General features: G+C 39.6%; 1 protein-coding gene across 1 annotated transcript in view; it reads left to right on the top strand.

Moving 5' to 3' along the window:
- Nucleotides 1-15,006, top strand: part of LOC139407036 (RNA guanylyltransferase and 5'-phosphatase) — a 142,780-nt gene that overhangs the window by 64,233 nt on the left and 63,541 nt on the right. Inside the window, exon 12 of the mRNA XM_071150328.1 lies at nucleotides 1,639-1,803. Within this exon, the coding sequence (XP_071006429.1) occupies nucleotides 1,639-1,803 (165 nt within the window). The remainder of the gene's footprint in view (nucleotides 1-1,638; nucleotides 1,804-15,006) is intronic.

Raw genomic sequence — 15,006 nt, 5'->3', positions numbered from 1 at the left:
GTAGCTACAGAATGCAGTCAATGTCTAAAGCTAAACAAATTAGTTTCTACCTTCAGTCGTGCTTCTACTAAAACTTCAGATCTAACTGGGTGATCAATATTCATGGGATTTATGTCTGTTTTTTGGTCTTAGCAGATTAATGATTACTTTTCTAATGGTTGTGCTAGCTAGCTATGGCTCCATACAAAATCAAGCTAGCTAGTTAGCTTCAAAATTGTTTGCAAAATAACTTTACCTATCGATTTTGGCGAACTCTTAATAACAATGACTTGGACAATAGCTTCCAAAAACAATATTACAGAAGAAAAAAGCTTGCTAACTAGCCATAAAAGAATGGCATTTAAACTTACCTGCCATGACAACTAACAGCTGGGCTTCTTTGATGAACAGTCTTTGGTGGATACAAGTGGTAACCTGGTAATGTATGTCTTGATTGACAGGTGTTTGTGCCAGACAACACGGCCCCTTGTGAGCTGTCACCAACCAACCACTGTAGAGTATTCTGGTCTGTGTTAACCTCATCTGATTGGTTAGAAGAAAGAGGTCCCACCTCCAAGAGCTCCTGCTCTCACTCACTCTCTCTCCTTGCTTGTAAATCTCTGTTTGCACATTTACAAATATTTTTGTCACATAGGGCGCTAAAGCACTGCCAAAAGTCTAAGGGCGCGAAATTGACATGTACAGATGCAATTATTGCTCGCAAATATTAAGTTACCTGTAGGAGAATGTGTTTACAACTACAGATTATTCTTTCATCTTCATAAGTCATCAGTTACACACTAGCAAATTGTGTGTACAACTACAAATATATTCTACACGTTCAAATCGCTATGTCAATGATTTACCCCCATAGACCTGGATCATATTCATTAGGGCTCAAAGAAAAACGATTTGGCAAGTTCGGTAGTGTAGTCCATCCCTATTTCTGTCCGTGTTCAGGGTCATATTCATTAGGCACCAAACGGATGAGAACGGACTGACCGTTTAGTGCCTAACGGAAGATTTGTGGTCCCTGAGGTTTGGGAGACATACTGCTGTCAGTCTGAAGTGAACCTATCCTTTTCTCAGAAGCTCTGTGTGAAAAACAGGAGTGGAGGACATTAGACGAGACCCGTTGGCATGGCGACCTCACTAAAACGTTGATTGAATACACAGACACTCATTACCTGTGACTTCTGGCTGCCTTAGTGATGCTCTTTATTTGATGGCCATGGCTGTAGCTATCCCAAGAGAACTCAACAATCTCAATCTCTCTCTCGGTCTCTGTCTCATCTTCTCTGTCTTTTTGTCTCTCTCTCCCTTTCTTTCTCTTCAGTTCAGCTCATGATTATTCAGACCTGTACACTGTTGCCATGGCACTGGATTGGCAGCTCGTAACCTTGTCATATCTAGACCAATCTATTGAGAGGAAGATATGAAAGATTGGATTTCGTTTGAAAATATCAACCAAGTAAAAACATCCAAATGCGTTCATATTCACTGTACCATTGAGCTGTGGGGGAGATATTAGCAATCAAAATTGCCTTTGTATTAGCAAGTCAGGTTTTGCATTAGTTCCTTCTCAAATGAATTATAGAAATGCAAAGCCTCACGCTGTGTTCAAAGATGATTCATTTGTTTGTCTGTTTTGTCTTTCAGGGTCAGCCGGTCGGTCAGTGTGATTTCAATATTCGGCTGTTGTGCATAGAGAAAGAGATCATCTCCCCTCGGATGGAGAAGATGAAGACGGGACAGATCGACAAGACAAAGGAGCCCTTCAGTGTCAGGAACAAGCCATTCTTTGACATCCACGCAGCACGAAAGGTAATACACGCATGCATGTGCACAAACTGCCAGGGCCAGATCATCACAAGTCTGTGGTGGTCTGACATTCTAGCCGTACATGTTACTAATGCATTATTTAACTTTTCCATCAGTTCAGGGACTCGTCTAAGGCCTAATCAAAACAACAGGATAGATGAACTTTAAATGGCTTCACAGTCACCGATTTTGTTTTCTCACTTTGAAACAAATATGTATTATTAATCTTGAAGTATTAATGTGCTCTCATAAAGGGTACATTGCATTTTCTTCCCACGCTGTGCTTTTACTGTAGATTGACTGCTTTTGACTGCCTTCGTACAAAGGGCATTGTAGATTCCTCTGTCACCATTAAAGGAAAAATAAATGTGATCAAAGCTTTTTTAATCAGTGGGAATATTCATAAAAACTATAAATCAACAGAAAAAATTGTTAGGCCATTTTCAGGGCTATGTGGCTCCACTATTTGCAATCTATAATTGATTATTCACAGATCATGGAGGTATTCTAAGGAGCCTTTTTATATTAGGAATCCCGGCCTACCTCTATACAGAGTTATTTGTGTTTGCAGATCATGTGCTTCTACTGACAAGGACAAGAGTGTTTTTATTCTCCAAAAGCTATTAAAACTCGCCAGCAAGGCCCTGCACCCTCAGTCTCATAATGGCTCCACCGAAGGACATTGCACAAAAAAACTAGATCTACACTGCGCCAGATCAGTGGGAAACTGTAGCTCTGTACGTTCCATTAAATGCCTGATAACAGAGTAGCGGGAGCAAGGGTTTATGGCAGTCTTCACATTTTTCCCACCACTGTTCATATGGCAGGTCTGGTCATGGCGGAAGCAGGGAACAGCTCCAGTCCCAGCTACTATCACTGATCTCTTTGTGCTGGAGCCTGTTTTGTCCTGCATGAAATGTTAGCCATGAATGACTGGGTTACCCCCCTGGTAAACCCTGTTCCAACTTCCAACCCCTCCTGTCTGAGGCTTTTATGACAGATTGCCCACTGTCTTGTTAGCAGGATGTAGATTAAGATATTCCAGAAATGAAGTCATTGGAATTACGCCTGCCTCATTCGCTATGTCTTTGTTCCGATGCTGAGGCCATCTGCTCTGCGTACAGCCATATCTCTGTTAGAGACATCATGAAATGGGGGAATAGGAATCTGGTTTATTCATTCGCGGTGGCGCAGCTTTCCACTTCATGGCATGTTTGCCGGAAATTCCTTTTATGATATTTCAATGAGGCCGAGGCTGTGTGATGGGTTTTCTTCAAGTTTCCAGCTCCCCTGAATTAACACTAGAACTGCCATAGACCAACGGCCATTGACATTTGATTGTGTAATAAAAGTAATCCGCAATAAAAATCTACGTCCTGCTCTTTCCCTGACCTTTCCTAAATGTTTGTATTTTACATTGCTCAATTTGTCTGAATTTAGAAATCACAGAGAAGTATTTGCAGCCCTTTGACCTGTTTTTTTTTTCTTTACACCTATTCCCAACGTAACCCTCCAAAACAATGCGCTGTAAGACGTTGGTACCCAGCCATGCGCTAATGCGTCTATCTCTCTCCTTACTGAATGAATGAAAGGATGAATAGGTGATAATTGTGCATGTTGGTTAACAATTGAAAATTAAATTAGGACTGTTGATGGGTCATTGGCTTAACTTCTTGACGGTACCCATCCCGTTAGCGGGATCATTTTCATCAGCAACCGCTGAACAGCATAGCGCCACAGTCAAATAATATTACAAAAAAATATTCATATTCATGAAATCACAAGTGCAATATTGCAAAACACAGCTTAGCCTTTTGTTAATCCACCTGCCGTCTCAGATTTTGAAATTATGCTTTACAGCGAAAGCAATCCAAGCGTTTGTGTAAATGTATCGATAGCATAACATTATGTACACTAAGCATTAAGTAGCTAGGTCACGAAAATCAGAAAAGCAATCAAATTAATCGTTTACCTTTGACGATCTTCAGATGTTTTCACTCACGAGACTCCCAGTTACACAACAAATGTTCCTTTTGTTCCATAAAGATTATTTTTATACCCAAAATACCTCAGTTTGTTTGTCGCGTTATGTTCAGAAATCCACAGGAAAGAGTGGTCACGACAACGCAGACGTATATTCCAAATAATTCCATTCCATAATGTCCACAGAAACATGTTAAACGTTTTTTATAATCAATCCCCAGGTTGTTTTTAAAATATATATTCGATAATATATCAGACGGGTGTGTAGGTTTTTCAAAAACACCGGGAGAAACAATGGCCGCTTTACTCTGTAGCGCAAAACTCACTCTGAGAGCCCCCACCTATCCACTTACGCAATGTGATCTTTCACGCTCATTTTTCAAAATAAAAGCCTGAAACTATGTCTAAAGACTGTTGACACCTTAGGGAAGCCATAGAAAAAATTAATCTGGTTGATGTCCCTTTAAATGGAGGATAGGCATGCATAGGAAGAGAGAGGTTTCAAATTAAGATTTCGCCTGCAATATCAGTTCTGTTATATTCACAGACAATATTTTTACAGTTTTGGAAACTTTATAGTGTTTTCTATCCTAATATGACAATTATATGCATATTCTAGTTTCTGGGGCTGAGAAATGGGCAGTTTCAAATGGGTACGTTTTTTTTAGCCAAAACCGAAAATACTGCCCCCTACACGCAAAAGGTTAAAGTGTTGAAAATTGGCTTTAGGCCTACATTTTTCACTAGGACTTTTGTAGAATAATACAAAACATATCCTTTACTCTATCTAAACAAATAACTATTGTTATATTTTTACATGGATATATTTCACTAATTTCTTTATGCACTATTTATCAATCGTTGGTTCTTATGTTTGCTCACCTCGCGGGTTGATATTAATCTGATGCATATGCTAAATGAGACGCCCGGCAGCGTTCTCTAGCGGTTCTCTTTTCAAATTGGACTATATAGGATTATCTAGTTTATTTTGTTTGTGAAATTGTTTTGAATCAGCTGCAAAAGCTGGTCTGCTGTTGGAATACAAAGGACTTATAGTTCCTCTGTTTTATTTTATCGTTTTGCCTTTTATTCAGTAAATTGGACGTTGATGGGACTGGTAAATTGACCTCTTGGAGGCAAAAAGCATGTGCTGAGTGGAAGATGAGGCTTTAGATTAGATTTACCTTAGCTCTGGTCTAAATTAAGGGCCCATTAGCAGACTGGAGTATGGGAGAGGGTTCAGATGGAGAGCCCTCTTGTCATTTGAAATGACTGACAGTAGATGAGGAAAAGATCTGGGCTTAATGAATAGTGTCACTTAATGCTCTTTCACATCAGCTAAATGTGCTCACTCACTGGGTTTAATTAAGCTTTGTGCAAGAGCCCACAGTCAATTGCATTTACATTTGAGTAATTTAGCAAACACTCTTATCCAGCTCAGTAATAGCTTTTATTAATAGCTTTCCTTATATTTCTCATGCAACAAATACTAACTTACAGTGCCTTCAGGAAGTATTCACACCCCAATACTTTATTCACATTTTGTTACAAAGTCGGATTAAAATGGATTTAATTGTCATTTTTTGTAAACAATATACACACTGTCAAAGTGGAAGAAAAATTCTAACATTTGTAAAACATTTATGAAAAATAAAACACTAATATACAGTATCTTTATTAGATAAGTAGTTAACCCCCGGAGTCAATACATGTTAGAATCACCTTTGGCAGTGATTACAGCTGTGAAGATTTCTAGGTAAGTCTTTAAGAGCGTTCTACACGGGATTGTGCAACATTTGCCCATTTTTTATTATTTTCAAAATTCTTCAAGCTCAGTCAAATTGATTGTTGATCATTTCCAGGTCTTGCCATAGAATTTCAGGATGTTTTAAGAAACATTCACGGTTTTCTTCGTAAGCAACTTCAGTGTTGGCCTTGTGTTTTAGGTTATTGTCTTGCTGAAGTTGAATTGGTGGAAAGCATAATGAACCAGGTTTTCCTCTAGCATTTTGCCTGTGCTTAGCTCTATTCCATTTCTTCTTTTTTTTATCCTGAAAAATTCCCAGTCCTTAATGATTACAAGCATACCCATAACATGATGCAGCCACCACTATGCTTGAGAATATAAAGTACTCAGTTATGTGTTCAGGACAAAAAGTTAATTGCTTTGACCCCCCCTTCAAGCTAACGAGTCATTCTGACTGCGTTCTAACAGTGTAATTAATCCATTCATATATGCTATCACAAAGATAATCATTTGGTTGTGTTTATGAAGGCCTTGGATAGCATTAGAATACCTATTTTATTTTTAATAACAAAATCATTTTCATTAATTTATGTTACTGTAGGCTATATATTAAAAAAAAACACTAAGTCAAGTGTTCAATCAATTTTATTAGTGGAGTGTCTTTTGTTACAACTATGAAACAGAAAGCATATGTGTTGGAACACGGTAACAGCTTTTTAGAACTACAAAATAAAAATAAATACCCCAACCACCAAGACACACAGTCAGCAAGACGTGCGATCCAATGATGAAACATCAGTAGCCTAAACATTATTATAAATGTCCTGTGGCCTTGATAAATAAAGCAATGATGGCATTATAATATGTGTCGATATGACAGCAGTCAAAAATAGGCAATTATTGTCAGCTCGTGCTTACATTGTGCATCTTCAGGCAATGGCGTCAGTTGAATTTCATTTATCTGCAGTCCATTGTGCTAACAGTTTACACAAATCTTCGTAACTTTCACTTCCTTGACATACTTTGACATACAGTACCTTTTGTTTGGTTGTAGTGCGTAATAGTCTCCAGGCTTTCTCTTTGTGCCCTGTTGTCTTGCCATTCTTCAGCACCGTTGTGGATCACAACGGCTGTGCAGGTGCCTTATTTTGCGCAGAGGGAGGAAGCTCCCATCTCACTTTGTTCATGGTGCCAGCCAGGCTTGTTTTCTTTGCAAGCAACTTGTTCGCCAATGACAGTGAAGTGAAGAAATTGTCCATAGTGACATTTGTCCCCTTGTCAATGTAAGATTCCGCAAGCCTCATTACAAGCCTCATCTCCGACACTCGCTAACCTGCTGCCCAATGTGGATCTTTTCCCAGATATTGAAAGCCTTTCAGCATGAACAATTACACGCTCTCACTGTGTAGCCTACTTCAAGTAGGTCAGAGTAGACTGATAAGACTGCTTGGATTTGGTGGACTAATATAGGGTACATAGGGTACATACCTTTTTGAGATTATAATTCGAATAGATCAAAACAGTACAATAGCCTGCCCTGTTCTTCTTTCACAATGGGTGATTACCAAATGATGCATCATTTGCTTCCTCACTCAACTCACCCACCCCCCCCCCCCCCAACCTCATACTTTAGTTAATGTATTTAATCTGTTGTGTGCGAAATTAGTTTCAAAATTGACTACTTTAGCGCTTCTAGTGTTAGTCGTACCATTGGTCTCATGGTGGATATCTGCCGATAGGTGCCCTTCTTTGTGAAGCGTTGGAAAACCTCCCTGGTCTTTCTGGTTTAATCTGTTTGAAATTCACTGCTTGACTGAGGTACCTTTTTAAATTATCTGTATGTGTGGGGTACAGAGATGAAGAAGTCATTCAAAAATCTGGTTAAACACTATTATTGCACTTTTAAAGTGACTTGTTAAGCACATTTTTACTCCTGAACTTATTTAGGCTTGCCATAACAAAGGTGTTGAATACTTTTTGACTCCAGACATTTAAGCTTTTCATTTTTTATTAATTTGTAAAAATATCTGAAAACATCATTCCACTTTGACATTATGGGGTGTTGTGTTTAGGCCAGTGACTAAAACATCTCCATTCAGGCTGTAACACAGCAAAATGTGGAAAAAGTCGAGGGGTGTGAATACTTTCCGAAGGCACTGCACTGCATGTGTGTTAAGTACGTATTTGTTTCGAGAGTTATCTCTCCCTGCCTTCCCCACCAGTCTAATGTCCACAACTCATTTATAAAACACGGCAAACCGTTAGTTCAATAAACTGTGCTTAATTGGATCATTAAAGCAGTGTGATCAGTATCAGCAAGTCTTCACCTTGTGGGTCTGAGACCTCTAACCCCTCCAATAACACCAGCGTAAAATTAGTCAGAAACTGCAGTCCTGTGTGTGTTACACCATGAGAGAGCCACTTTGAGACTTCTAATGCAGCGCACTGGAATTATCTACTGTATTCCGGTTTGGGCCTGGCACTTGTTGCTCTTACCTCTGACTGTATTACCTGGCTGTATTGGCCCATTGTTGTTTTTGTTGTACCTCAGGACTCATCCAGCCAGTCACAAGTTAATGGATGGTGACGACCGCATGACTGCCTCTCTGTATCCCATCATGGTTGCATCACAAATGGCACCCTATTCCCAATTGTGTGCATTACTTATGACCAGGTCCCAGCTCTGGTCAAAAGTAGTGCACTATATAGGGAATAGAGTGCTATTTCAGACCAGGGTTTCCATTAGGAAAATGTGGCGTCGTACATTTGACCGGCAGCATTTTAATTTACCTGCATAGGTTGCGTAACCTGATTAAAACCTCTTAACCTCTTAAAATGTTTTTGCTTAAAATGACATATCCAATCCTGTAGCTCAGGATATGCATATTCTTGATACCACTTGAGGAAACACTTTGAAGTTTGTAGAAATGTGAAATTAATGTTTGAGAATATAACACATTAGATCTGGTTAAAGATAATACAAAGAAAAAAACTGTTTTTTTTAGGACGTTTTTGTACTGTCTTTGAAATGCAAGAGAAAAGTCATAATGTGTTAATTCAGCCCAGGCACAATTTAGATTTTGGCCACTAGATGTCAGCAGTGTATGGGGAAAGTTTTAGACTGATCCAATGAACCATTGTATTTCTGTAAAGAATTTTGAATCAAGACTGCCCAAATGTGCCTAATTGGTTTATTAATAACTTTTCAAGTTCATAACTGTGCATTCTCCTCAGTCAATATCATGGTATTATTTCACTGTGATAGCTACTGTAAATTGGACAGTGCAGTTAGATTAACAAGAATTTAAGATTTCTGCCATTATTAGATTTGTCTATGTCCTGGGAAAAGTTCTTGTTACTTACAACCTCATGCTAATCGCATTAGCCTACGTTAGCTCAACCGTCCTGCAGGGGGACCCACCTACCCTGTAGAGGTTTTAAGGCGTCAACCCACGGTTCTCAGAATGACAGAAATCACAAAGTTTATAGTAATTAATCTTAACAGAACATGCAACTCAAATGCAATGGTGTGCTATTCTTACCAAATTCCAATGTCCATAAGGTTAGGGGAATCTTTCTCCAAAGTAAATTGAATTAAATTGCCAAAATTATATAGCCTAATTCAGTCAGAAGGCCCCGCAATTTGTGCAGAGCGCGCGGCAAATACCAAATAGATGATTGTTAAATTCCGATTGTCATGCCTGGCTGGGTCTCTGCTTTTCCCTATCTCAATATTTAAAAATAGAATTGTGGAAAAACAGTTTGTAAAACAAATGGCTATTGCTGTAAAGAGAAGACAATGAAAAAATTCCAGTCTGTCTTTTAGGTTACTTTTCACTGAGAATTTTTATAACTATCTTATTGGCACCAGCGAAGAACATCGTCCATATCCCCGGTGAGTGTGCATATTCACTGTCCTTATTATTGGGTCAGTGCTACTTTTGTTTGTTTTTGGACAATAACTCCCTCCTCCAGGTTAGATTGGGCGTCATGTTGTATTTCTCTCCTCTTTCCGTAGGCCTAATACAGTTGAAGTCAGAAGTTTACATACACTTAGGTTGGAGTCATTAAAACTCTTTTTTTCAACCACTCCACAAATGTCTTATTAACAAACTATAGTTTTGGCAAGTCGGTTAGGACATCTACTTTGTGCGTGACACAAGTAATCTTTCCAACAATTGTTTACAGGCAGATTATTTCACTTATAATTCACTGTATCACAATTCCAGTGGGTCAGAAGATTACATACACTAAGTTGACTGTGCCTTTAAACAGCTTGGACAATTCCAGAAAATGATGTTATGGATTTAGGAACTTCTGTTAGGCTAATTGACATCATTTGGAGGCCTACCTGTGGATGTGTTTCAAGGCCTACCTTCAAACAAGCTATCCGATCTCTGCAGCTGTACATAGTCCATCTGTAAATATCCCACCCAGTCTACCTACCTCATCCCCATATTGTTTTTATTTAATTTTCTGCTCTTTTGCACAGTATTATTTCTACGTGTACATCACCATCTGCTCATCTATCACTCCAGTGTTAATTTGCTAAATTGTAATTACTTCGCTACTATGGCCTATTTATTGCCTTACCTCCTCACACCATTTGCACACACTGTATATAGACTTTCTTTTTTTCTACTGTGTTATTGACTACGCTTGTTTATTCCATGTGTAACTTTGTGTTGTTTGTGTCGCACTTCTTTGCTTTATCTTGGCCAGATCGCAGTTGTAAGTGAGAACTTGTTCTCAACTAGCCGACCTGGTTAAATAAAGGTGAAATAAAAAAACTCAGTGCCTCTTTGCTTGACATCATGGGAAAATCAAAAGAAATCAGCCAAGACTTCAGAAAAAAAGTAGACTTCCGCAAGTCTGGTTCATCCTTGGAAGTAATTTCCAAATACCTGAAGGTACCACGTTCATCTGTACAAACAATAGTACGCAAGTATAAACACCATGGGAACACGCAGCCGTCATACCTTTTAGGAAGGAGACGCGTTCTGTCTCCTAGAGATGAACGTACTTGGGTACGAAAAGTGCAAATCAATCCCAGAACAACAGCAAAGGACCTTGTGAAGATGCTGGAGGAAACATGTACAAAAGTATCTATATCCACAGTAAAACGAGTCCTATATCGACATAACCTGAAAGGCCGCTCAGCGAGGAAGAAGCCACTGCTCCAAAACTGCCATAAAAAAGCCAGACTACGGTTTGCAACTGCACATGGGGACAAAGATCGTACTTTTTGGAGAAATTTCCTCTGGTTTGATAAAACAAAAATAGAACTGTTTGGCCATTATGACCATCGTTATGTTTGGAGGAAAAAGGGAAGGCTAGCAAGCCGAAGAACGAGGCACGGGGGGGGGCAGCATCATGGTGCTTTGCTGCAGGAGGGACTGGTGCACTTCAAAAAATAGATTGCACCGTGAGGCAGGAAAGTTATGTGGATATATTGAAGCAACATCTCAAGACATCAGTCAGAAAGTTAAAGCTTGATTGCAAATGGGTGTTCCAAATGGACAATGACCCCAAGCATACTTCCAAAGTTGTGGCAAAATGGCTTAAGGACAACAAAGTCAAGGTATTGAAGTGGCCATCACAAAGCCCTGATCTCAAACCTACAGAAAATTTGTGGGCAGAACTGAAAAAGCGTGCGAGCAAGGAGGCCGACAAACCTGGCTCAGTTACACCAGCTCTGTCAGGAGGAATGGGCCACAAATCACCCAACTTATTGTGGGAAGCTTGTGGAAGGCTACCCAAAACATTTGACCCAAGTTAAACAATTTAAAGGCAATGCTACCAAATACTAATTAGGTGTATGTAATCTTTTGACCCACTGGGAATGTGATGAAAGAAATAAAAGCTGAAATAAATCATTCTCTACTATTATTCTGATATTTCACATTCTTAAAATAAAGTGGTGATCCTAACTGACCTAGGACAGATAATTTTTGCTCTGATTGAATGTCAGGAATTGTGACAAACGGAGTTTAAATGTATTTGGCTAAGGTGTATGTAAACTTCCGACTTCAACTGTATATGGATCAGACAATGTTGGTCAGTGTCGGCAGAGTAGGTTGCCCTGCCATTTTTGTTGTATTAAAAAAGATTCTGCTAATGTCTCCGGTCATATAAGGTTTGGTAGAATTGCATGAAGTGTATTTATCAAAGGCTGACGTTTTCCTTTGCAAAGTAAGGAGAAGAAATGTAGGCCGTCTGATATAGCCTATAGCCTAGGCCTACTCTATGCCACTACTCGCTGCATTGAACAGTCTTTTTTGCGAGCAGTGATTACGTTATTTTATTAGCCTAAATTATGACTATCCAATGTAATCATCACTTTAGGAATCGAAGGCTATAAGTCTGAAAATGCGAGAATGCTTTGTTATAAAGGTTAATTTTTATGATGATAAATTAGCTTCCCCAAACATGAAACCCACACGCCATGTATGTTAGAGTAACTGTCCACATTTACTTAGGCAATAAGACGAGTAACAAACAGCACAATCACGAGCCTATGTCAATCTACTGTACTCCATAGTAGGAAAGTTTACCTAAGCTTGTCGGTCTGTGCGAGAAAGAAATGGCCTATTCCAAACAGACTCTGGGACAGTTGTGGGACGATAGATCCCAAATGCATACAACCAGTAGGCCTAAGCTTCATCCCCCAAAATATAAAAAAGCAATGAGGCTCATGCTGCAGATCAGAACTTTTAGCATACAATTTAGATAAACTATTATTTCTTCACATTTTAAGGCAGTAGGCTACATGCGAATGTTCGTTCCATAATGCAATTAGCAGGAAAACACCATTTGTGAGGGGTTTCATGTGACAGAGATGAAAATATCCATTAGACATTTTGAAAGAGGGGACATCGAAGTATGCAACAACTAGCATGGCTTGCTCAAATGACTAAGGTTGTGCTTGTGGCTACTGGACAATAAAATACATTTGATTTGAAAACCAACAGAACATGAGAGGAAAAAGGCACCTGGTTTCAGTGGCATATGGAAGTCTTTATAAAATAATTGCCTGCACGTTTGGTTGGATTTTGGCTAGGCTACTTGGAAGCAAGGTAAGACATGCCTCATATGTAGTAAAACGTTCAGGTTTCAAACAATTAAGGATATGTTTTCAAAATACATACTGCCTCCAGCTCATTGCAAAGTGGTGTGTGATGCACTGAAGCCTGCCTAGTTGCCTATACACTTGATTGGCGAATGGGAACTGTGCTTTAATTACCAGTTGAGAAATAAAACATTAAGCTCTTTTTAATCATGGCCCGCCTAGCACCGCTTGCCTGCCCTCCAGCAGCTCAAGGTGAACATGGTGGGGACTGGGAGGGAGTCGCAGTCCGGGGATGGAGAAGGAGCGAGTCATGGGGATGGTGGGGGATGTGGTGTGTGTGTGCGCATGAAAGGTGTTCCGTCCTTCCCTTATCTAGGTAGGCTTATGTTAAGGAGTTCTAAGGTCTTGTCCAGATTTGCCTTTTTTTTTATCAGACGTTTTAGACAATGTTCATTGTTTTTGTTTGTTTTCGTGTCCATGAATGTCATTGGAAGGTGTTCTGTCCTTCCCTTATCTAAGTGTATTTAACAAATTCCAAGGTCTGTCCAGATTGCCTTATTTGAATCAGAAGTTTTGGTCTATGTTTTTTGTGTTTTTGTGTGCAATAACCAAGGCCTTGTCCGGATTGCTGTCTTTGAAGTTTTCGAGAATGTTCAGTGTGCCATTTTGTGAACTCGATCATTACAGAAGTGATGTGCGTTGCGATGACCTTTTATTTCATGTAATTAAAAATGTTGATGCTGATTAAATCCCTGCTTCCCCTCATCGGTATTCAATTAATAGCAAACTGTAGAAGCGCGTAATCATTCATTCGCTTGCAGCAAACCTAAAGCAAGTAACCTTTCAGATATGTTTTTCTCCAGCAAATTTTTGTGTTCTCAGAAAATTCTTGTACAAACTTCTCCTGTATTAAAACTTTGAGACTTTGTCTGATAAATAGGCCAAACACAACCAAGAGAAAATGCAAAGAATGTATTGTTGACACTGCCTTAGAACATTCCATCAATACCACCCCCTCCACACCATACCGCAAGTGCACTCAAACACACACCATCCACAATGCCCTGCAACACTGTCCTTGGTAACATCGCAGCAATTACCATGGTTGGATTCAAGGACTACATGCATTCTCTCTTCCCTTCAACGGTGCCTTACAAAGAGAAACATGTAGCTTACCTTCTTTTATAAGGGCGAAGAATTGCCAGATCGATGATTAAAAAGGTTTGTTTACCTCCGTTCTTTTGGGAATTAGAAGCTTTCTTCAAGGCCTCGTCTGAAAAAGAATTAAGCAATATGTAATGACGCAGATAAATGAATGTAGTCAATGGTGTATTCTGTGGAGTGATGAGTGTGTGATTGCCATAACAATATATTTTTTGTCTTTAGTTTGGCACTCCATTACATGCCCTCCAGGCTTAGAGAGAGCTTGTACACTACAGTTGGAGAGAGCCTTGAGCTCACTGAGTGAAGTCAGCAGGTGTCAGTCAATCTTCAGATGTGCTCAGAAAGCCTGGCTCTCGGTGGTGTTCTGAGCTCTTTTCAATGTTTCAGTCAGACACCACCTTGTCAGACAGGCCTCTGCTCAGCCGCCCTCAGCGGATGACTCATAACGCCCTCCTGGTTGCATCCCAAATGGCACCCTATACCCTTTATAGTGCACCACTTTTGACCAGGGCCCCTAGGGCTCTTATATTGGCGTTAAACCTCTGAAAAAGACAGGCTCTCTCTCTCTGTCCAAAATCGGCCTTGCCTACTACTTACTAAAACGACGTACTAATTGTACTACCTACTATTTAGAACATACATTTTTGTAACAACTAATGCAGTAAGCAACACATACTAGGCTTACCCATCCAGAGAATGCGTAATGTAATGCACAATTGCATTGATGCCCGACATTCTCTCATTATCGGCTATTGTCAAACACACGTGAGTCTAGAAAGATGATTATCTTCCCCTAAAGTGTGCAGCAAATTCTACTAGATGAAAATACTAAATTAATATAACATCCTGAGATTTAAAACTTATTTTTGAAATTTCACTTCATATAAAAACATCTTATTTTCGCATACCTAACATGCATAGTATTTTGAAGGCAAGTATGGGTATTCGAACATGGCCACGTTCTTCTGTCTGTTGCTGTGAGCTCTGTCAGACAGTCATGTGTGAGGACTTTTGTGTCGGGTGCTTTTTGGGAAATGATGCAACAAGCGTCATTATCCCCATCATTACCTTTTTCATATGTTAGTTGAACGCACGTGACACACCAGAATCGCCACAAGCTCAGCATTACAGAACTTAAGTGTGCATTGGACCCGAAGTGCTAATTTACTGCTGAATTACACCAGACAGAATTAAGTCCTTATTGGTACCTCAGGCTCCTGTTGCATCCCAGATCGCTTTGCAG

The sequence above is a fragment of the Oncorhynchus clarkii genome, chromosome 4 (genome assembly GCF_045791955.1).
Source record: "Oncorhynchus clarkii lewisi isolate Uvic-CL-2024 chromosome 4, UVic_Ocla_1.0, whole genome shotgun sequence".
NCBI classification, from domain to species: domain Eukaryota; kingdom Metazoa; phylum Chordata; class Actinopteri; order Salmoniformes; family Salmonidae; genus Oncorhynchus; species Oncorhynchus clarkii.
This window is presented reverse-complemented; position numbering and strand designations above follow the sequence as displayed.